Genomic DNA, 24651 nt, shown 5'->3' with positions numbered 1-24651 from the left:
CAACATGGTCTGAGTGTTGGGCTTTCAAGAAAGCTCATGTTGCAAACTAGCAAAGAAAATGAATGAAAACCTTTAATGTTAAATTAAATTCGTAGCAATTAGCCCCAATCACAACCCACAGGGCATCAGGTAGCAGGCTCACACAGTAGTGCCACTAAACAGCGAACAGATTTGCTGTGGATTGCAAAGATCAAGCAGGTTTGACACAGATGGGGTCTGGCTTTGGAACAGCGGGCCTATGACCTTCTGAGCATGGCAGAAACTACCTTGAACTGGCAAGAACCTGTTTTGTTTGTAAGCCTAAAAAGGAATCCTTATTTGTTCAGCTCAGAATTATTCTGCTGTACAAGGTGCAACGTGATTATAGGAAAGGTTGCACTGTGTGCTTAAAACCTAAAATATCAGTAGAGTATGAATAATCTAAGCAGAATTCCCATAGAGCACTTTTCTTGCAAGTGATTGAAGCCAAACGTTTGTTTTGCATCATTTGTATTGTATTCTTTTTTGTCTTAAACTTTTTTCCTACTAGAAATGGTCAAAAGGAAGACTTTATTATGTGACTGAATACTTCGCTGCTTCGTCTATGTTTCCATGACAGCTTCAACACTCTTGCCTCACAAGCTCCAAACCAATCAGAGACCAGCTCATACCATACAGCCTCTTGCACTGCCACTCCTCAGCACCAGATTGACCTTGGGTGTTACTAGCATGTGCTGTATTACAACTCTACCAAAGGTGAGGAGAAATGTATTAACAAAAGGGAGAATTGGTTCAACTGAAATAGCATTACTACAAAGTACTGTAGAATTGAAAGTCCTCAACTAGTTTCATTTTTTTACAAGGCTTTTATACAATATGCAACTATGATTTTCTTTTTCACATCTTTCAATAAAAGTACATATAAATTAGATATTTTTACGATGCAGTGCTACGAATTAAAATCATTTAGTGGCATGCTAGGTCTTTGCGGAGGTTGACTTTTCCTACTAAAGACAGACGATGGGTGTAAATATGTGTTTGTGTGTTAAAAAGAGGCATAGACAGGGCTCAACTTGACCTCACTGCTTCAGGGGACAAAGTAATAGTAATAACTGGGTCAATATACATTATAACTTACACTCCCTCTGGATAATTTTGCAAAGTTTCAACATTTCAACCAGATCTTATGCCTCTGGCATACAAAGCCAGAAAATGCGTTGCATCTATTGTAAAATGCATGTTTGGTACAATGTACATCTCAGAAAGAGCCATTTAAAAATTCAGAACATAAACATACAAGTACACAGTGACAGTTACATAAGCAGTGCAATGCAGAGAGGCTGCGATGCAGAATCAATACACATCTCAAATGGACAATATGAACATTTAGCATCGACACCGTGCAATGCTACATGTCTGTTCAGCCGCACGACTATATTCCTAGTCAGCAAGAATGTGTATGAACACTAGATAAAAAAGAAACATTAAATTTAGAACATATTTTCATTGGAGAAATGTGAGAGTAGTAAAGTGGATTGCTGCTGTGAACCCAGCATACCACATTCCTCCCATTCTGACCAATTTTGTCCCCCTCTATTCTTTTAAAATAACATTTCTAAAGCAAGAGTGATCAGATGTTTTCAGTACACTGGGCATTTTGAATTCAATAAATGTACTTAATGTCCAACTTTAATCCAAGCGCATTTGAAAAACTATAGTATTTAAAATGTTCTGTCACTGTTTCTCCAGCTTTTTCTTATCGCAAAGTTACTCAGTCTAATATCAAAGCAGTTATAACATCGTGAGAAATATTTATTTTTTCCATCTAATACGAGTTTCAATGTCATGACCCGAAGACATATTTATAGTGCTTGCTGCCCTCATGGAAATAATCCCCACTAACCATACAAGTTAATATACAGTGCTGGAGTGAAGAAGCCAGCAGAGACTTGAAACACAGCATTCAGCACACTACTCCACAGCCCTTCCTTCAGTTTATTGATGTTGCTAAAAAATAAATTCAAGAGAAGAGGCTTGAATAGTCATCAAAGTCAATGCCTTGATGGGCCATCACTCAGTCTATCAGTCTATTCTCCCTGTGATCCGTTTGAAAGTCATTATTTACATGCGTGTGAATGTAAATAATGTCATTGATCAACTGGAGCTCAGAATGAAAAACAAATAAGTGTGAGCTGTTTTTATTGGAGGTGTAGAAGTGACAGATGGAGAAGTGATAAAACAATAGAGAAGGATGTAACGCTTAGAGACACTGAACCAAATGGGTCCTGTCCTGCCGTGTTCTTATAAGAGGATAAAACTCCAGCACGTTTAGCAGATCACACATCCTGTGATGAAATGAAACATAACGGTAATGTCATAACTAATGTCTTACTCTACAGAATCTTTCTTGGAATGCTGATATGCCAGGAACATCCAAATGGCAATCCTCGTCTTTAAATGAGCAAATAACGGCGCCATGAATTATGCAAATGGTGAGAGTGCTGCACAACGAGTAAAGACTTTGTACTTTAAATGGATGTATGAATCCACATTAAGCCTCTGCACTGTAGCTTTACTTGTGTTGTACAGTTTTATAGGAATTCATTACCTTAAGGCAGATAGCAACAGAAGATGGGCTGACTTCAGATTTTCACCCTGCTTCTTTTGGTTCTCGTTTGGGGACTACATGTATGTCAATACCATTAAACATCCCTTAGCCTTCACCATGTTAAATTACCTCACTTCATCTAGGTGGAATATTTAGTCCTTCAGACCGCATGATTTCATATGGTTTCTCTTACTATTAAGGTTGCAGGCTTGTCAGCTGCTCCTCCAGATGACATAAATTGAACTTAAAAAAAAAACAAAAAAAAAACAACAACCTCAACATGACATTATCTGGAGGAATTTTCTGTTACACATTGGTTGTATTAAGTGTACTACATAAGCTTGATCACTGCACAAACAAATGCACAAGAGAAAAAAGTTAGAGGCTGCTTCTAAAACCGATTAGTCGTTTGCTCCCATCACTTGGACATTGTTAGACTCCCACCCAGCAGCATCCCCGTTTAAATTATTGCCTACTGGGAGACTGGGTGGGAGTAGGAAATCTAAGCAGTTTGAAAGGGGCACATTCCCTGAGCCTATCACACTGGTTAACTGCATCATTATGACTTATAGTTTTTTACTGGTTATTGTTTTTAATGTTTGTTTATATCTTCATTTCTGTAATTGGTTTGTTTGGGGTTGTGTGTCTGACCTACATCCAGAAATTCCTAACGCCATGGACACACTGGGATGTCTTATTATAGGGACAGAACTTTAATAACATTCATGCCCATGCTTTCCCCCCTGAGACGGAACCATAGAAAAGTTTTAGTCGCCATTTAAAACGTGGGTTTGGACATATTAAAGACAATATTCTAAAACCATACGTAGGCACGTTAGAGGGGCTACCATTGTTAAAACCGCCGCTCATTACAGGCACAAACCCGACATTAAACGTGCCTACAGGTAAACGCCACATCAAACAGCCCCCTCGTTCCCCACTCACCTGTCTGCGGGCTGCTACCACTTTCTTTCTGATTTCAGAGTAACTTTTAGGTCCACGGTAACGTTGCGGGCCCTTTTCCTTTCTCACCGGCAATAATACGTCCGTTCGGAGCCAAACGTGGCCAACCCGCGCCACAGGTAACGTACGAGAGGCGTTTGCCACAGCGACAAATGCCCACCGAGGTGAAGTTTTACACCGCAAACGAACGACAAAAGAGCCAAGCTAAGAGGAGTCCAGTGTCAAGCTTTCAGACACCGCGTCCTTCAGCGTCCTGAATTCTTGTGGTTGTCCCTGTGAGTCAGAACGTCTCTCCTCGACTCTTTGGGATCGGTGGTGCTCACTCACCGGCAGAGTAGACTGGATGGTGGGAGGAGTGTGGGTCGGTCGTTTTATTTGCAGCCCTCCTTTACAGCGAGAGAGCCACAACAGGCTGTGCGCGTTCACGGCTCCTCGTCGGTCCCACTGCCGTGCCTTTGTTACAGCTTTACAATGACCTATAACTCCCCAAATTAAATTACAAGCTGTTGTCATCCCTGCTGCCATTAAGTAGGGGTAGAAACCGAAGCGAGATGACAGTAAGCTACTATCATCCAGTTGTTTGTTCAGACGGTAGTTCGTTTGACATTAGAAATGCCTATGGTACGTGAACGCAATAACGCACATATTTTAACTTAATGTATTTTATCCATCTGTTTATTGTGGTAAAAGCACATTTAATACACTTTTTAGTTATCAGAAAATCTCGATGGTTAACACGTGACAGAAAGAAAGAAAGAAAAAAAGAAAGAGAAAATTTCTGCAGTTAGCCACAACCTAAGAACCACCTTAATGTTGTGGTGGACAGAGGTCAGCATGGACACTCTACCCTGTCTGCAGCTAGCACCTCCACTGGGTTCTGACATCATACCCAGCATTATTTTATTCCCATTCTGACCCCTGTTCAACACCACATTTACACCATGTGGATTTAATGTGTGGCTGATCATTACACACTGACTTGTATAAGGGCTCCTATGTGTACACCAGTTTTCAATATTTCATGTTTGACCTTATTCATCATAAATCTGCTAACGCCTATGATAGTGGACAACCTATTATTTTCTCCCCAAAACTTAATGAAAGGCTGTATTGAGCATGACTGCTCATTCACAGGGCAGGCTTTAATGTTCTTATTTTATGTATTTGTTTACAATATGCTTTACAGAATTTGTCAAAATAAACAAATTAAACAGTCAAACTAACAAAGGACTCACTGACCCTTGTGATCATTGTGTTTTCCAGATTCAGACTTTGTCATCTTCTATCATATTGACACATGGCAGATGACTCATGACACCAAACAAATTTATTGATTTTTGTCACAAGGACACCACCTGCAGTCATAATCAGAGACGGCATGCAATGTCAGCAGTGCCTAGTGATCCGCCAGTTGACGACACTACGACAGTTTGTCCCATTCAAGAACTGCTATTGATAGTGACACAGTGTTGCTGGATGATGTCAAGTGTTCCTAATTTCCAGCAAATGAATTGCTTTGCGAAAGTTGTTTTAGCTGATGTGAACTGTACACACATTGTTCTAACTGCATAGATAAAATTTCATCAGACTTACGTTTGGGAAACTCAATACAATGCTATGCTGTCCAACAGTGGTAGCTCACAATGTTTTGTTTTACAGAAGTTTAACTACAATGACTTTATTTCTTGCTGCATCTAAGCTACATAGACAACATGAACAATGAACAGTGAGTATTCTAAGATTTCCATTGTCTTAGACAATAACAAGTGGTCCACAGGTCTTGGGTATGTTAAATGGCTCATCACCAAATATACAATGTTTGAAGCTTTCGATCATTTTCAGGTCACTTACAATTAGTTGTTTCAACTTCCTGTATCAAGTTGAGGAGGAGTTTTGGTTAAATGTTACCAGATACATTAGCATTATTCTGATGGAACTTCTGTGCAGTTGGGTCCAAAATTTAACCCTAAAAAGAACTTATACCTAACATAATAATAATGCACAAGTGTTTCTTTATTATCAGAGGTAAAACAAATGGTCAAGGAGTTTATACAAAAAGTTGATATAATAAACAGTGCAAACATTTTAATCTCCCCTTGATAATATAAGAAAATCTACTTTAATTATTTCTCAGGATTGAAATTGAATTAGATTAAATGTGCAATAAATGTTATTTTGATGAAAAAAGTCTTTGATTTAATCTTTTTCCCCTTTCAAAATAAGAGAAGGCAAACTTTTGCCCCCAATTGAGTGAGTACCTTAGATTATATCACCAACCACTCCATCTCACACACACACACAGACACACACTTTGACGTTATCTCTTAATGTGGACCTATGAGTGGGGGGAAGCACAGAAAATGTCCCTCTCAGGATGATTTCCTGTGGCATATCCCTGTTTGATGTGGCTGACCTGGGCTTCCCTGCTTCTGTCTCTGCAGGTTGGCATTAGTCAGCAGGTACAGCTGCAGAGATTTGTTTTGAACTCCACCCATTTTAAAATGCCAACCAGCATCAACATGCAGGAAGGGGAGGATGTCTGGCAGGGGTCTCCTCTGCAGGTACAGCTGTGTAATACAGGAGGCCTACTCAAAGACTTTGAGACTGATTGTGAAAGTAAACAGTTCTAACTGGAGCCAGGGGACAGGGAAATAACCAGAATACTAATGCAGTGGGTCTAACTTTATTGTCTAAATGCCAGTACAACAACATGTTTTACTCGGAATGTGTGTTGGAATTTCAGAGCTTCGTACGATATGTTCAGAGGCCTCATTTCAGCTCTGGAAAGCAAGTGAAACAGGATTGACTTTGTAAAATGCTAACACATCTCTGGAGGGAGTTGGCATGAAAAGTAGGACTTTGATCTTAAATATTCCTTAGAAACCAAAGGTAGAATCCAGATAGTCTTTTAACAAATTGTCAATTCCCTTTCCCTGCGGAGTGGTTAAAAATATCCATCCACCCATTATCTATACTGCTTATGTTATGTAGGGTGGGGAAATAAAGAGGGCATCCATCCTTTTCTACAACAGAAGGTCATTGTGTGTAGAACTCCAGTATAGCAAAGCAGCTTATAAAAATATCTCAGAGGTACTGACCATATTTGTAACTTTAGGATATTTGGATGTTTTTATTCACAATTCAAAGATGCTTGTTGTGAGTTAATTGTTGTGCACGCTGTAGAAAAAAACTGTCTTTGGAATGGACCTGGGGATTTACTGGGTTGGTTTTTTCCTCCATCTAGTGGCTATTTGTACACAGTACGCTGTAGTAGCTAATGGCGTTTCTGTGGTCAGAATAGTAAAACAGTTTTAAGAGCTAATTCTACTGCTTCTAACATTATAGACATTTTTGTATAGTTCGTCAACTATGTTTATGGGTATCTTTAGGTTATATACAGAATTATTCTATGTATTTTTTTCTCACGCACCATTTGTAGTACAATAAAACTTTGAATAGCCTGTCAAAAGGTTAATTTAAAAACACCTCTAGAGTAAAAGCAAGAATATACTTGCACTTAAATGTAACCCTAATTAAAACTTTAATTACTGTAAAGAAACATTGGTGGCCTTTGAAACTTTTTTCCACCTGAGATTTTTTCTTCTATAGTAACACTATTAATTGATTCACCTGAGTAGTGTGCCTTTATCATCATGTTAAAGATATTAAACACACATTTTATCCCTTTCCCACATAGCATTTTTTTAGGTGATATAAAATTAATACAATTTATAAAAAATAGCTTCAGTTTTTTTGATCTACCATTAAAGCCAACATGAATCGGGTTAAGAGTGACAAGGCACATAAATGACAGAAAACATGTAAATCATCATGCAGTCTGCTGAACTCATAGACACAAGACTTTTAAGAAGTTACATCATTTAGGAGAGCTGAAACATTTCTTAGGTCTTGCATCATAATGGTCTTGGCAGCTGTGGTCTGTACTTCCATCAGTGGAGTCTTTGTGTCCAAGATTCCCTGCATCTGGAATTCCACTTAGCAGTATGTGACAGAATAGCAAGATTACAACGAGTGCAGATAGATATACAGCATAAGAAAGCTCCTGAATCTGTTTGTCTTTCTGAAACCTTGAATAAATGTTCTTATCAAGCTGAATATATATATATATTTTTGTACACTCGCATGCATTTAGGGAGAGTATATATATATATATATATGGATTCAGTTGTAGCCCATATGAAAAGTATATCTGGAAGAAAGAATCAGGAAGGAGGTGTTTGTAAAAGCCCTCAGCTGTCCAAACAATCTGCTATAGTCCTGTTGGCCTTTTTTGTTTGTTGAGACAGGAAAGTGCCTAAACTCCTGTGTTTGTTCACCACACCCACATACTATACTTGTCTTCTTTGCAGTAGCAGCTTTAAGTATAAGTAACCGCATAAACAATCACATTTTGTTTGGTTGCTTTTATTTCCTCGCCATATAAATAAGAAATAGCAAAGATTACAGCTAATTAAAAATGACGATGATTACCTTACATGCTGGATGCTTACAACCTGAGAACACAAGTGTTCTCAAAAAAGCTAGCTGAGGACATAAGTCATCTCTGCAAAGACTCTTGCTGACTTTACGGCATCCAGATGTTGTATGTGCTCTAGTTCTCAAATAAGATTTCAGTGTTCCAGTTATGTAAGACTTGCTCCTCCCTCTGAGGTCTGGTATTCCTGCTCTTATGTCAGAATCTGGGGAGAAAAACGTGACACACACATGCCCTTTTCCTGACTCGGCTTACTTACCACCACAGTCTTAATTCTTAACTAATGAAATATTTTACTTTTACTCAGACATGCTATTTATTGTTGTGGTTATTAGTGCTCTCATCCTTCCCCACCATATCTTAAAATTGAAATAAATACCAGTGTTTGAGATGTTAGTGTGTGTGATTGTGATTTAGGAAGATGCTGGAAGATTCTTCTATGCAGACACGTATGCAGACACGTGCACATGGTGTACATTTAGACAGCATGGGGGAGGTCCTGTGAGAAGATTAGCATAGGTAACACACAGGGTATGTGATCCTGGCTGAGCCCTGTGGCTCACTTGTAGTTTAAGTAACAAAGTATTAACATGCCATTCTCTTTTAAGTAAAATCACCATCATGCATAATTATTTGTGATAGTTTTTATTGTACAAATGTACAATCTAATTGTTTTTATGTTTTTTGTTACCTTCCTTTTAGAATTGTACCTTTCTACCACAGATGGACCATGAAGAGATTGCTTTTTTTTTATAGCCTAGAGTGTATTCAGCTATTTGACCAGACTTGCTTGACCCAGAGGTTGCCCCAACACAGCACATGCTGAGGAATTTCAGAAAAGTGTTCCTCCCGGGGCCTTTTCAGAATGACAAACCCCTGCTAAGAGGAGGATGGGGGATGCAAGCTACAACTGTGTCAAATCTTTAAACTGAAAAATTGATACATTAGTAGGTTTCACTGCTCCCAGCTTGTTTAATCTGAATTTTCAATCATTGTGTAGGATCAAAGTGACCAACACTGGTCTAAAAATTTTGCGTTTGCAGCAACTTTTATACAACCTTCTGGACCCCCCAACCCCCCCCCCACCACCCCCGGCCATTCACTGGAAGGCAAGACAAACATCAGTTGACATGTCAGGACAATTTGCAAAGAGGAGTTGGGGGTTCTACAGACTGATGAAATTCTCAAGATGGAAAGTATTTTGTGTGCTACAATGATTGATATATTATTGGCTTATATATGTAATGCAGAATAACTTCAACTATCACTTAAAGATCTTTCCTTTCAGAGGCTATGGCTTTGAAGATGCTTTTCTTTATGTCTTTATAATAAAATGCATTAACAGTATTCATCTGCAGACATTACCATAAATCTGACATGTTCAAGACTTACAACAAAACTTGTTGTGTTAAAAAAATTTTTCCACAAGTTTTAAAAGAAGGTTCTAGACAGAACAAGGCAGGTTTTTACAACGGTGGTTCTCCATTACACCCCCATCTTTCAGCCACCCTGCAATCAGCAGCTGAGTCGGATATAACGTGGCACTGTGGGGGTGGGGTGGGGATGGTTTCAGCATTGCAGATCTTCTCTGAAATGTCACTTCTACTAAATGAAGCTTTTAAAGTTCTAGACATTTTCCTTTCTAGATCTCCGTATGAATAGATTAACAACAGATTTTCTTCTGAGAACAATTGTTCCTATTCATTGATATCCTGTGTGCTGAGATAGAAGGACAAAACACTAAAATCTGCAACAACTGCAAAGGCATACCTTACACTGTATTCTCATTCTTAAACAAAATAGCACAGATCATTATAAAACACGTTTTAATCTTTTTCTTTTCCATGTGATGAAAGCACTGTTGGACATTGAGTCAGTAAGAAATATTAGGGTATAGAGGCTGAGGGGTATTTCTGTACTTCAGAAGCCAGAACTGAGCTACAATCAGATTTTCTCTGAAGGCCTTCCTGCAGCCCATTATGGGAACGTTTCAAAGCTGAGCCCAGACCAGTGCTGAAGAGTTAACTTCTCTGATTACAGTCAGTGGTTGAAGGGGGATGTCCCAGTTCCCAACTTCCTGAGAAAAATGCAGACACCCTCATTTGAATATCCCATTCCCACTTCTAGAAAATTCTCTCTCAGAGTATATAGAGGAGGAGGATGTGATCTTTCTGCCATCCACAGGACACAGCTCAGAGGAGAAACCCTGCGAATCAGTGCCAGGTAAGGATTTAAAGATAACTGCTAAAGCTTTGTCTTCAAGGACTGCAGAGTGTGAATAGGCTGCTTTGTTTTATGGTTTAAAGTTACAGTGCAGCATTTTTCTACTTAGCCAAGCAAAAACCTGCTAGTATTTTTTAGGCCATTCGACCTGCATATGTCACAGGATATTTTTTATCTTTAAAAAAAACAAAGAAAGTGAATCTTTAGAAGAGTTAGATGTTTTCATGCAACTTATCCCTCAACCACAAATTTTCCTCGGCTTTTTATTGGCATGTCGTGCATGTGACAGCCTTGCAGTCTATTTAAATTCATTCAATCAAATTCACTGATCAAATGCATATGTGTCAGGTTTGTTGTTTAAACAGGATCCACTTTTTCATGATGAGAGATTCTAATTTGTTTTCTGGAAATTAATGTTGGTCAACTGTGGCGCAGCTGATTAGATCAAACTTTTGTTCGGGATCACAGCAGTGAAGTCAGCTCCTGTGTCTGCTGTTGAAAACATGATATGTATCGCGTATGTGAAGTTGATCTTAAAATTAAAATTAAAGGTTAAAAATTGGGAGATACGATGTTAGAATCTAGACTTTGATGGAAAATCTCTCTGCCAGAGCATGAATAATGTTTTATTGCCTGCTCTTTAGAGATTATTACATACACCTCTTGTCTTTCAGAATGAAAATGGCAGACATCAAAACATCTGAAGGTATCCAAACATGATACGAAAGTAATTTCTGCTGCTTAGAAATATGCCAATAGCATACATAAAGCCAGCATATCGCTGTAAGGATAAAGGAGATTTAGATATGTATTTAGAGATGCTACTCTGGCTGGTTAGTTATAACTTTAGACTATAGTTGGTCCTTTGTTTGACCAAGTGATGGAATGAGATAGATACAGCCTGTAGCAGGAACACGCCCTTCTCTGGTACAAAACAATGTATCACCATGCTCCTGCAAAGAATTTTTGCATAGGACTTCATAGGTTTTTAAACTGATATCTCATCCTTCTCAAACATCTTCTGGCTCAAGAAGAATCTTTTGAATCATCAGTCTTCGAAGTGATTGTGTGCTCCAGTCAACTAAAAAAGATGTAGAAAACAGTATCATATTACAACCTTGAATCAGCACAGAGCTTCAATCTGAGTTGACTGCAGCTGAGCCTCTAGTTGCAGCTGACGTGGCAGGGAAAATGTCTACCTCTGTCTGAAACCCCTCCCAAAACTTTCGTGTGGGCTGAGCCAAACCGATCCTGCCTCTAAAGTCTCTCATCCCAATCTGTGTCCCAGCAATTTCTAGCATTTTATAACTCTGAAACACATACTTTCATGTAGACTCAACACACATACATGCTTGATTTTATTAAACCAACTTGAGGTAAGTAATGTGGACTGAATGTTTTCTATTGTTCCTTCTCCAGCCTGCTGCAGTTACTTCTGGAGACAAACAGGATGCGGATGATTAGCGTTGTTGGTCTTTGTCTGCTGGCCCTCATGGCCTCTGCAGAAGACAAGAAGCTGAGCAGCCATGCCACCACACTGGCTGATAACAGCGCCAACCTGGCTTTTAGGTATGTTACTGTGATTTTCAACAACGATTTTACTTTTTGGTTTAAAACTATCAATTTAAATGTATAATGTTTTATTCAGCCTGTATCATAACATGGCAAAGGAGAAAGATGCAGAGAACATCCTCATCTCTCCTTTGGTTGTGGCCTCCTCCCTGGGTTTGGTAGCTCTTGGGGGCAAGGCCTCCACAGCCTCCCAAGTCAAAACTGTCCTCAGTGCCGACAAACTGAAGGACGAGCATCTGCACTCAGGGTTGTCTGAGTTGCTCTCCGAGGTAAGCAAAATATATAATATCTGAGACCTCATTACCAACAGTTAATTCTACCTGTCATCCTAAAATTTTATGCTTTGCATAAAAGTTTATATGTTGCTCCTTCCCAGGTCAGCAATACCAAGACACGCAACACTACCTGGAAGATCAACAACCGCCTCTATGGCCCCAGCTCCGTGTCTTTTGCCGATGATTTTGTGAAAAACAGCAAGAAGCACTACAATTATGACCACTCAAAAATAAACTTCAGGGACAAGAGGAGCGCAGTGAACTCCATCAATGAGTGGGCAGCCAAGTCGACAGATGGCAAGCTGCCTGAGGTTGCCAAGGATGTGCAGAACACAGATGGAGCCATGATTGTCAACGCTATGTTCTTCAAGCGTAAGCAGAAATAGTGTCTTTTATTCAAAATTTTGATATTATAATTATTTGATATTTAATATTTATTACCTTAATTGAAAAAAAGGTTTGAGCAAAAGTGAAACGTAGTCTTATATATTTTGTTCCACAGCCCATTGGGATGAGAAATTCCATGAGAAAATGGTGGACACCCGTGGTTTCCTGGTTACACGCTCATTCACTGTTGGAGTTCCCATGATGCATCGTACAGGTGAGTTTCACTATCATGGTTACATCCGGTCTTAAATGATGTCTTACAAACCCATAACAGACTGAACAGGAATTAAAGAGATCTGCTCTTCACAGGTCTGTATGACTTCTACGAGGACACAGAGAACCGTATCTTTGTGCTGAACATGCCTCTGGGCCAGAAGCAGGCCTCCATGATCTTTATCATGCCGTACCATCTGGAGCCCCTGGAGCGCCTGGAGAAACTTCTCACTAGGAAGCAGGTGGACAGCTGGCTTGGCAAGATGGAGAACAAAGCTGTGGCTATCTCTCTCCCCAAAATCTCTTTGGAAGTCAGCCACAATCTGCAGGTAAACAGTGGCAGTTTGATGTTTATCACAGCATAAGAGATCTTTAAAATCAGTTGGCAACAACCCATTAAGCTACTCTGTGTTTTTGTCTTTTCTAGAAACATCTGGCTGAACTTGGCCTGACTGAGGCTGTGGACAAAACCAAGGCTGACCTGTCCAACATCTCTGGAAAGAAGGACCTTTACCTCTCTAGTGTCTTCCACGCATCAGCCTTTGAGCTGGATGTTGAAGGGAACCCATACGACACTGCCATCTTCGGGACTGAGAAGTTGAGAAACCCCAAACTTTTCTATGTAGATCACCCATTTATTTTCCTGGTGAAGGACAACAAGACCAACTCCATACTGTATATTGGCAGAGTAGTTAGACCTAAAGGAGATAAAATGCGTGATGAGCTATAATATTAATATTGTGAACTGTGTTGAATAGCTTTGTGAAATTATGTCAGGATCCCGTGTATGTGTTTATGTATATTTTTGGTTTTGCTGTTACCTCAGGGGAACATTCAAATAATTAATCAGACGAATAAATATCTGAGTGAATTAAACTTGACCCTTAAAGTTGAACATTTAGTATATTTAGGTTGCGGTCATTATCCCCACACAGAAAACTCAAATATGTGCCTTATTTCAGATTTCCACCAAGAATTGGAGATGGCACAGCAAACAGCATGCTTATATTAAGTATGATCTCTTTTTCTTTACACCATGTTTCTACCTGTGTTGGTTCAGCTTTGAACCATGTGCGTTTTCTTGCATTATCTTTAACGTTTAAAGAAAAAAAGATCTTTGCACAAGCTTGTTTTACAGTTCTGTGTCACTCCATATTCGTCCCCAGTCTGCGCTGAACTGTTCCTCTGTACGTGCAGTGGAAAGGTGGCAAATGGCTTTAGCTTTATTTCATGTCCACTTGCCAAACATACTGTGTCATTTTGTTGCTATAGGTATTTTCCCACAAAGATGCTGTTGGAATTGTGTTATTTTGTGATCATGTTTTTTTTTTCAATAAAAAACATAAGAAAAATATCTTTTGTGTGGCTTTCTAAACCCTGTCTGAACACCATCCCAATGCAGTTCAAACAGATAAAGGAGTGAATGAATAGGAATGTGAGCTTGCTAGTGTTAGCATCTCAAAGGAAAAGGATAACAATCTTTCCAGTCTGCTGGAAGTCAAACAATCCTCTCAGGTCTGGAATGCAGGGATTTGACAATGGCTCCCTTTCCTTGTATTGCTAATCTGTCCTACATACATATCCAGAGAATTGTGTGGTCTATTTCTAACCATCACTAACTTAAAGTCAGTGCAGTCTTTGTCAATAAACCTCAAACCAAGGACAGACCATTTAGAGGAAACATTGGAGTGCATGGTTCTCATGGTGAGTAGGAAACTCGTCTCCTGCAGTCCCAGAACAGCAAATACAAAGATGTTCAAAGTTGACAACAGAAATAAAAGCAGTAGTTAATAACCCCTTCTACATAGATGAAGCAATATGTCAAGACCTAACATGCATTGTCAAAATATTATCAAAAATGTGTCAACTGGCATTAAGAAATTCTCAGTGTGTATCCCCAACAATTAGACTCAATCCCTTTTTAGAAAATGATTGTATATAAGAGCTATAGCGCCACCCTCTGGTGGAAAACAGTAAAATGAGGCCGTGGTATGGCAGTCAACAAGGAACGTTACAAATCACTAACTTAATAACATAAAATTATTTTAATGAACGTTGTTTATTTTGCATTGCAGTAATAATAAAATAATACAAGACAAATAAAATATACATTACGCAATATGAATGTGATTGTTTACGTTCTGATTGTTCTGTTGTTTACATATTTATCATACTCAGTTTTAAGATTATAATTGGTGAGTTTGATTAAAGAGAGGCTGTAAACTTCATGAATCATTTTTCTGATTCACATCACTCTACATAAATTATACATTGAATTCTGTTATTTAGAATAAACACAAATACAGGGGTGGCAGTGGCTTAGTTGGTAGAGTTGGTAATGAGGTTTGTGCGAGGCTCTTCCCGACCTCATTTTGAAGTGTCCCTGGGTAAGACACTGAACCCCCCCAACAGCCCATTCCCATTCCCAAGCCTGGTAGAAATTGGGGAGGTTTTCTTCAGGAAGGGCATCTGGCATAAACACTGTGCCAAATCACCATGCAGACAAAATGGTGTCCGCTGTGGCGACACTTAACTCAGGGGAGTTCAACAGAAAATACAAAAGGACAACAGGAAATACAACAGAAACCGCTGGGAGGTGTAGCACAAACAACTAATTGCTTTCAGTTCACTTAAAACAGATCTCAACAGTGAACAGCAGAATAAATTCATAACTGATCTTTTTCGAAACTAACAAAGGAGCTTAAAATTTCATTCACCGCAATGGAAAAGAGAATGATTGTCATTACTTTCCTAGTGCTATCACCCATTCATTAATATAAACTAATAAAACTGATTTGTAGCCAACGCTGCAGGGCATTTATATATAATATTCAGTCACACCTAAGTAACATTTTATTTACTCACTTCTATTATGAACTTTCATGAAAACCTAAAAACACTTAATAATAAAAGACATATTAACATATCATTTTGAAATAGGCGTTTGGGGTGCTTAGTCTTCCAACAGTTGAACCTCTGGTTGTCCTGAAGTAGTTGACCACTCAGTGGCCAGTGAGTGTAAAGATGGATGAGTGAGTGCATCCTGCATTAAAGAGCAATGCATCTTCCTTGTGGTTCTGGTTGCAGGTACGCAGGCAGGTGATGCAACAGCTCTCATTACATTAGCACCGTCATGTTTTGCTGCGCTGGCAGCAGGCAGATAAGCTAGTCAATGGACAATCCTCTTAAATAAGACTTCATTAAGCTATAGAGGCTGGTGCTCACTGTCCTCTGCCTGCTTGTCCCAGCTCATTGTCTGTCTTCCTTTGGGTGTGCTTCTTTTAAATGTTTTCCTTCACTTTGTTCACTTTCTGTCACTTAGACTTTTTTGTCCACCTGCCTGTTGGCCTTGCGAAAAAGTGTCTTGATCTCCTCGGTCACCATCTCCTGCCAGTTATCCCTAAAGTGCAGAGGGTTGGAGTTAAAACACTTTCTGTATTTTACAGAAAGGAATTTTGAGCCAATCTCTAGGATTAAAGAAAAATACAATCAAAGCATAACACAAATTAGACATAAAAACACAACATATGCTGCCACAAACAGTAAAATAAAGAGTTAATTATGAAACCACTCCAGACTCAAGAAAACAAGGAACAAAGATGACTTTCAGTAATTTAAAAAGATGTAGAATGATCAGGAGATTAACAAGACCATTAGATTACAAAGAAATTCATAAGAAGTGTGAAAGTGCAAACTCAAAGGTTGCATTTGATCACATCAAACTGACAGCCACAGCACCATTTTCACAACACAACACCAGCTGGCATGCAGGTCTCTACCTCCTGTCTTTGGGCACAGAAGGTCAAGCCTTTTTCTCAGATTTCTTTCTCCTGTATGCAGCTATATCCTCGGGGTTCAGCCCGTGATTGTCTTGCCTGAGGTAGCATGTGGACGATTGCAGTTTGCATAAGTTTAAAGTGCATCAGGTGCACGCAGTTAGTGCAAGGTGGTGATAAATTAGTTAAAAAAATGACACATGCTAGATTGCTTCAAGACAGTGAAGCAATGAGCTTGTAGCTCAGATAGGACATGCGTCTTACAAATGTCTGCATTCCTCATGCTATTTTCAAACCCTATTACATATTACATGTTCTATTCTATCACATCCTCTATTACAACTTATATTACACATTACAAGATACACTTTCCATTAAATAAGTTTTCAATCTTTAGGTTAAAATGAGTAACTGTGAATTCACTCTTACCCTGGTTTGATCTCTGGAGGTTTTGGCAAAGGTTTGGTGAAGTTTGCTTTCCCCACAAGCCAGAATGTCTCTTCAATACCTTTACCCTGCAAAAACAAACAAACACAGAAACAAGATATGTATTAACAGAATCATTTTAAATTCATCAAAATATGTATCAACACTGCCAAGCACGGAACAGTGTTACCTTCAGCTCTGTCTTGCCTCTGACCTCTATTTTATACGCCTCATTAAGGGAACGGAGGATCTTCACAGTGCTCATATTTACATGGATTCTATAAGCTGAGAAAAAAGAGGAGAAAAGACATGAGACATTAGACAACACGACAAAACACGATGGGATGAAGTGTGCAGGATACTCACGCAGCCCAGTTGATTCCATACGAGATGCAGTGTTGACAGTGTCTCCAAAAAGGCAGTATCGAGGCATAGTCAGACCTACCACTCCAGCAACACATGGGCCTGCAAATACAGAAAATAAAGTCACCCTGTGAGAAAAATAGTTTTCAACATTGAATAATGTTATGTATTAGCAAACAGTGTAACTGCTCGTGTGTCTTGCTTTTTGAAACTTTTTTCTGATATATGAGGTCTTTATCTTACACACGGGTTGCTCACTAGGCATCACAATCTGCATCTGATGTGTTGTATAACTGTACACACCAGTCGGGACAAATGCCATTTCGAGAGAGGGAGTATGAATTCAGTAAAAAACTCAAGAATGGCACACTTCAAAGTTTGATTCAAGACCATGAATACTGTGTTAGTTTCATATGCAGAACCTTTTTTTTTTTTTATTGCTGGGGTGGACTACTACAAATATTACTCCAAAAACATGCAGCAAATTAGTAGAAGATTTTCTTCATAGTCTGCAGTGATGTTAAACAGGAACATGAAGGTTAATTACTGTAAATAATGGGATAAAGACTTTTGGGTTTGATTCGGCTCACCTGAGTGGATTCCTATTCGTATCCTGACAGGCATGTCTGGCATGTGTCGCATATGGAAGGTTCCCACTGAGCTGAGGATGTTCAGAGACATGTTGGCAATCTCAGCAGCATGCTTGTTGCCATTTCTCTTCGGCAGACCTGATGCTACCATGTAAGCATCACCAATGGTTTCAACCTGGGCAATGTCAACATATAGACATGTATTTAGGTTTGGACATGTGAGTGCTAAGATAATACCTACACACTAATGTATGTGTAGGTATTAGCTGTTATGTAATATTTATAAAACATACTCTCAATGGCTGCTTCATCAGCTACATTCTAATACAATCTAATACCACATCTTGGTCATTATTTGTACTTTTACAAGGATGTAATTTCTCAGTTTTTAAGTTGAAATTGTCATCATCTTCATAAACTCTCCTACTTTTGTGTGCAAGAATGAGCCATTACTCTGAATATCAAGCACGCCCTCTGACCTTGTACACATCATGATTACTGAGGACAGCGTCGAACAGTGTGTAGAGGTCATTGAGAAGGTCCACCACCTCTATGGGATCACTGAGTGAGGAGATGGTGGTGAAACCCACAATGTCACTGAAGTAGATTGTCACCTGGTCAAAGTATTCTGGCTCGACTGTGGCACCAGTCTTTAGGGCTTCAGCTACAGAACTGGACAACAAAAGGGCAAGATTGGATCATTGTAGGATGGATTGTTTTGTGTGTGTGTGTGTGTGTGTGTGGGCGTGTGTGTGCGTGTGTGTGTGTTAACTCACGGTGGCAGCATCTCTGACAGTAACTTCTCTGTTCTCTGTTTTTCCACCTCCAGCTCTTCTGTTCTCTCTCTAATGAGATCCTCCAGGTTGGAGCTGTACTGCTCCAGCATCCTCAGCATAGAGTCAATGATGTTGGTCTTCTTACCCTTGTTAATTATCTTGAACTAGTTGTGAAGCAGAAGTGTTGTAACGACTACAGCATGTCTAATATTCTTATTCTAATGTAGGTGATTTGTTAAACTTTAAGCTTTGAAAGAATAAGGTCACAAGAGTGTTTTTGAAAAGTTACCCTGTCAAAGATCTCATCAAATGTTGGTCTGCGCTCAGGAAGTTCACTCCAGCACTGCTTCATAAGCTGAATACACTCCAGTGGGGCCTGGTCTGGGGCCACGGTGGGGCGGCACATTGGAGGAGGCTTCTTCACCTTGCGTATGATCTCTGGTGAGATGATGGAGAGAAAACCAATGAAAATATTCTGTCACTATGTGTGTTCCTGAAACTTGCATGTCCGTTGTATCATAAGCTTTAAATTGTGTGCTTGTGTTAATCTGCATCTCCTCCAGTCTGACGGATACACACCTTCGGGCGTCAGTCCCAGCATGCAGTATGGTGGCCCTCTGACCACTACCTCTTGAAGGATAATAGAAAAGCTGTACACGTCTCCCTTGTAGGTCCCTTTACGAGGGTTTGTAGGGTCTCTAAAAAACTCTGGAGCTGTCCAAAATAAATCTGAGGGGGGAAAGGAAAAAAGCGTATTTGAGAAAACATATCTGAGAAACTCGGCTTGAGTTACGTCATATTTTTAACACCACCCATAATAGACTTGTGTTAAAGACAGTACAGTCAGTGTTTTGTGTTGATTGAAAAGCATGAAATTCACTATACTGTTAATACAATGTGTAGCAGTTACAGATAGTTATGAGATGGTACCTCCAGCTGAAGGTTCTTCTAAGGGAGCTTTCTGAGACTCCAGCAGCTCATTGAAGCCATAGTCAGTAATCTTAAGCACAAATCGCCCGTCTACAACACAGTTACGAGATTTTAGTCTGCCATGGGGGAATTCTCTGTGGTGAAGATATTTCATACCCTGAAAGAATAACAGATTAATCTGTTTTACCTTTTACAAAGAAACTGTCACCCAAAATACCATCTATGTTCCTCACCTGTATACGGTGTATTTTTATTTACCTTGATGAGATCAAGCAAAAGTGAGGACTTGAACATCCAGTCCAATTTAACATCTTCATTTCTCAGCAGGTCTTGCAAACTGCCCCGCGAGCAGTGCTCCGTCACCACTGCAAACATGGAGCAGTCCGAAAAGAAGCCAAGGAATAGATTGACATTTTCGTTTCTCAGGTCCTTCATCTGAGAAAGCAGATAGGCAAGTTAATGGAACAATGGGAATAAGGCTGTAATGCCAAATATACCGTATAATATATACATTTTTAGAACTGGTACTCTACATATGTGTATGTGTGGCTCTTTAGGGACCCTTAGGCTTTTTCAAACTGCTTAATAAAGAAAATTAATAAAGAAAATATGTCAACTGTATGTCAGTTTTTTCCTCTTTGTTGCACTCGTTACAACATGTTACTCTACCTTGGTGAAAATCTTTGTAGAACTCTGATTCACCTCCTTGAACTGCCCCTCTTCAAATTTCTTTAACCAAACCCAATCACCCTAGAAGAGAAGAGAACAGACGACCTTAATCTTAAAAGAAACCTGGGCTTTTGTGTACAAAAAGTGTTATTAGACTGGACACGCAATACACAGAACATCCATCAGTCCCTCACTTGTATACATAGTACAGATTCAAACACTGGGAATATGTAGAAGCAGCAACAAGTTAAGTGGCTCAGTGTAACCTACCTCATACACAGCTACATTAGTGGTCTCATGAGTCGCGGTCTGCGTGCTGTTAACAGAGTGTGAGTGGTCTGCAGATTTCTCTTCGAGAACACTCTTAGACTCACTCAGATCCTCCAAGGTGATTTTCTGTGGTACATCAAAAAGCACGGGATATCATATGAATAAGTTGTATTTGGAAAAATTCCATCATCCACATTCACTCATCCACATTCACTCCATTGAATGTGGATAAAAACATGGATAATACATTTATGTAAAGATTAATGCTGCTTACTTTTTTGCTAAGCTGAGGGTTAATAAAAGTAAGGTCCTCTAAGGTCAGAAGAATCCGATTGGGACCTTTGACCAGCTGGATCTGTTGGAGTCTCCTCCTGCCAGTGAGATTCAGTAAGGACAAAAAGATTATCTCAGAGATCATCTTTAGAGTAAAGAATGATCATGAGCAAGGAAACCTACTCTCTAAATGGGAAGTACTTTGAGATTCCTGTTAGTATTCCCGTTAGATATTGAAAACATCCCACCACTGAATATGACAAAACATCCAGTGTCATAAAACTTAGAAATAATAAAAGTAAGGAATGGTGGAGAAGAAATGAACAGTTAAATGACTTTATGTACCTGACATAAAGACTTATACCGAGCCCTCCTACAGCCAGAATCAAGATGACAGAAAACACCACTATGATGTAGGTGACCTCTACACCTGAGGATGAAAACATGTTTTGTGACCTTTGGTACATGAGGAATAATGTCTCACATGAAGAATGAATGATTGAAAAATGAAGAATAAATAAAAGAACTATATGAAAAACAGTCTATAAAACTGCAAAGACACAAACATTCACCATAAAACATCTCACCTCCTGTGCAGACTCTACTTCTTTCAAACCAGCAGCTGGAATCAGATGGTGGAGGAAACCCTCCTGGAAAATGAATGGACCTCCCTGCAAAACGAAGCACTTCAGCACTTAGATCAACCAGATAGGTCTGGTAGAGCTGACTCCCCCTGTTGTTAGTATCTAGGATGACATAGTTGGTCTTGACTTTCCCATCAGTGTCCACCTGAACCTTCTGGTTGAAGCCAGTGAATGTTATGTTCTTTGTGAAGTAGACAAGGTTCGAGCCTGACAGCTGCATGCCTGCTCTTCTGGCATTGTAGATGGAGTTAGCCAGCAGGTAAATGCTGTTATAGATTGTCCCAAATAGTGGGTTAACCTGTGAGGAGGAATGTTGTCGGTAGGGGCACAGGTGGAGAGATGACAGCAATAAATGGAAATGTCTAACTATGAACACTTTAGTTTATTGTTCAATTAGAGTCTCGCATAGATCTTCATCAGGCATTGTCAAACACACATTACAGCAAAGAACGAGCACATTTAGGTCAAAAAAAGGTACATACACTGACCCATTAATTTTGGCTGAACCTTTGAATGGACACACTGAGGATTGTGGGTCTGTGCTAGGACTAGGTTACGTCACAGTCATAAGCATTTGATAAAGTTTCAAACCTGTGAGTGGGGTTCCTACCTGCTCTGTCTGTACAGGTAGTGTCAATTCCTCACTCCTCTTTGCAGCATTGATTGCCTCATTGAAGGACAGGGGCTCAGAGGCCATAGTGATAGTGAGCACAGCATCATAGGCCTCCCTCAGTGTGCTGCTGTTCTCCAGGGGCCAGTAGGAGACGTTGGTGTACGGCATGCTGTAGAGGAGGGTGTCATAGGGAACAAAAACATACTTCCCCGAAGTCAAACCCATTTTCTGTGCCTTTAGGAGGAAATTAGCCTGCTGCTCCCCTCCAAGAAGGACTGAGTGCATGCACATGATTATCGCTGAAAGAGACAAAATGAAATGTTTTTGATTCATGGACATATGAAGGATGATAAAATGATTGAATCCAATTTTTTCTTTTGTTTTATTAGTGGGCAAGAGCAACACTCTCTCTTCTATTAACTTTCTGAAAAAGGCATAAACAGTTAAAAATACATGTGATTACTGCTCAAAACAAACCATTTAAGTTGTTGTCCTAGTTTATTTGAAGCACAAGGTAAAATGTCCCATATGGAAATAGCTTCCTTGTAAGGATATGTAAAGGTGGAATGTAAGAATAGTTTGGCTGAGCAAATCAGGGCAACTGAGTTTATTTTGCAGTTCTGCAAGTTGTTTATCTGTGATGTAACGTCTCTCTTATTTCATATGACATGTGATTTATTTCTAAGAATATACTATTTTAATACCACACTCAATCATACACAATCAACTTTCTTGGTATCACTTTAAGGCATATCTTAAGATTATAGGTACATTTTATCACTGTAATGTGTTCAGCTTTCAGACTCACCCCTGATCTCTCCTGCAGCCTGGATTTTCCTTAGTGTGCTTTCCACCTCTGTTTCATTTATACCAATAGATATAACAAGGCCAACAGGAAGACCCTTAGTCCTCAGAGCAGTAGCCACTCTCCAAGCAGTATCCACCCAAATATCCTCATTGGATGAGACCACAACAACACTGGCCCATCTAAAATGTTTCAGCATAATAAACAATACATCCGTCGGAAGTGGTATTGTCATGGCAAATATGGGGTATCCTGTACCATGGTCCAGCTCACAGCTAAGGCAGTTGTAGGAAAAAACAGCCTTATTCCAGTTTTTGGCCAGAAGAGAAGCTGAAATACAGTATCCAGGGTTGGAGGGTCCCAAAAATGCATCTGCCATCTTCTCATAGTAAAAAAAAGCTGCGAGGGCTTTAGAGGTTTCACAAGGCTCCTGGAGGATGATAAACTCCATTGTCAGGCCGAGATCAAGAGTGGGGTCTCCATTTATCCTGCTCACAGCAAGCCTGGCAGCCTCAGCAGGCAGGGCTCTGTAGTACACAGGGTCACAGTTCCAAGGCCCTAAGACCCCCACTTTGAATATTAAACATTGGACACAACAGGGGAATGTCAATATTCCAAGAAGGACCCATAACACAAAGTTATACAAGAGCAGGGAAGTTAGAGTTGATCTACTTTTGATTATGGGCATAGATGGATGGGTGGACTCCATAGCGCCCATCTAAAGTTTGGAGGAATATGTTGCATTGTCCTTCCAGGGTGCCAAAACTAGTGAATCGTTGTGTTCACTAATAACTTCAATCAATTACACCAACAACACCTGCAAAATAGATAAAAATAAATGTTCTGGAAATGTAACCTTTTCAAAATCAAAGCTATTCTAAATACACAATTCTGCATTTTAACTAGTAAACCACTTACCATTTCTTTGAGGCCATTAACGACAGCCTCAGGGTCTGATGAGACAGTGATATGTTTTTACAGGTGTCCTCTTGAATCGGCTTTTCAGAGTCCACATAAATCAACTAACCATCCCTAATCACCCCAAGAATCCACATTTTTGCTGTAATGGAGAGACAGCCAAGTCATTGCGTTTGGATTGCAGGTTTAAAGTGACAGGCAGGGTTTGAGTACTGCATCTGTCACGTTTGGAGACAACTTCAGCACCCTGGAGAGCTACTTAGTCCCGCAGTCAGCACCTCTCAAGGCTCCTGTGCGTTTCCACAAACAGTTCGGTTCACAAGCATCATATCTGAACAACCACAAACAAGGAGTTTCCTTACTTCTTTTACACGTGTACTTTAAAGAAAAAAAAAATCATCTACCAAATTCAATAAAGCAAATCTGATCCAAAGAAATAAATCTCCCAAAAATAACCTACCTAAATGATAAAAGTGTGAAAGTATTTAATGTATTTTCTATATAGGATGCCAGTGTTAGCTACGGGCCCATTCAATCCAATCCCTCTAAACTGACCTGAGCAAAACACTGGTGTTGCTCACTAATCCATTTTCAGCGAGGCACAATATAAGAGGATTGACAACAGGCCTTAGTAGTCTACTAAAAGCCTTGTTATCATGCAGACTGGAAAGCCAACGAGGCCCTTTCCCATTATTTAAAACATTACTCTGAAAATGTTGTCAAAGGTCATGTTTATTCTCATCAGACATGATAAATTCAAAAAATATAATACAAAATCATAGCCTAGACCTCCACATGTATACAGTTTACAATATTTTTTATAGAAACATTTGTCTCGCCATAGAGACACCTCAGCGTACTGCAGGAAAACACCTGAACCATG

The 24651-nt window shown here is 39.5% G+C and overlaps 3 protein-coding genes across 8 annotated transcripts in view; 1 reads left to right on the top strand and 2 right to left on the bottom strand.

The window, feature by feature from the left end:
• gdpd5b (glycerophosphodiester phosphodiesterase domain containing 5b) overlaps positions 1-3909 on the bottom strand; it is a 37465-nt gene extending 33556 nt beyond the window's left edge. For 3 of the 4 annotated variants that reach the window (XR_010914639.1, XR_010914640.1, XM_067507228.1), the window contains exon 1: positions 3533-3908. The gene's annotated coding sequence lies outside the window, so the exon portion shown is untranslated. Of the gene's footprint in view, positions 1-3532 lie in introns of all 4 variants that reach the window. The other variant, XM_067507227.1, reaches the window with a different exon arrangement.
• Positions 3910-10147: 6238 nt separating this feature from the next.
• Positions 10148-14069, top strand: serpinh1b (serpin peptidase inhibitor, clade H (heat shock protein 47), member 1b). 3 transcript variants are annotated; one of them, XM_067508387.1, is made up of 8 exons: positions 10152-10268; positions 10943-10974; positions 11688-11837; positions 11917-12109; positions 12217-12487; positions 12618-12716; positions 12812-13044; positions 13143-14069. In XM_067508387.1, the coding sequence occupies exons 3-8, from the start codon at positions 11719-11721 to the stop codon at positions 13443-13445; spliced, it is 1218 nt and encodes a 405-aa protein (XP_067364488.1). In that variant the 5' UTR covers positions 10152-10268; positions 10943-10974; positions 11688-11718; the 3' UTR covers positions 13446-14069. The 3 variants fall into 3 exon arrangements, with proteins under 3 accessions (XP_067364486.1, XP_067364488.1, XP_067364489.1); XM_067508385.1 differs by lacking the exon at positions 10943-10974 and having other exon boundaries at positions 10148-10268; XM_067508388.1 differs by lacking the exon at positions 10152-10268 and having other exon boundaries at positions 10288-10974.
• A 1594-nt stretch (positions 14070-15663) lies between these two features.
• Positions 15664-23623, bottom strand: gucy2f (guanylate cyclase 2F, retinal). The gene is made up of 18 exons (XM_067507665.1): positions 22854-23623; positions 22043-22344; positions 21376-21730; positions 21134-21218; positions 20790-20886; positions 20516-20641; positions 20246-20326; positions 19835-20011; positions 19577-19733; positions 19226-19375; positions 18936-19084; positions 18647-18810; positions 18350-18542; positions 17871-18045; positions 17284-17382; positions 17108-17202; positions 16921-17006; positions 15664-16115 (listed from the first exon to the last, which is right to left on the bottom strand). Exons 1-18 carry the CDS (start codon positions 23566-23568, stop codon positions 16034-16036), a joined length of 3288 nt encoding a protein of 1095 aa, XP_067363766.1. The 5' UTR covers positions 23569-23623; the 3' UTR covers positions 15664-16033.
• Positions 23624-24651: the final 1028 nt, after the last annotated feature.

Source organism: Channa argus, chromosome 6 (genome assembly GCF_033026475.1).
Source record: "Channa argus isolate prfri chromosome 6, Channa argus male v1.0, whole genome shotgun sequence".
Lineage (NCBI taxonomy): Eukaryota > Metazoa > Chordata > Actinopteri > Anabantiformes > Channidae > Channa > Channa argus.
This window is presented reverse-complemented; position numbering and strand designations above follow the sequence as displayed.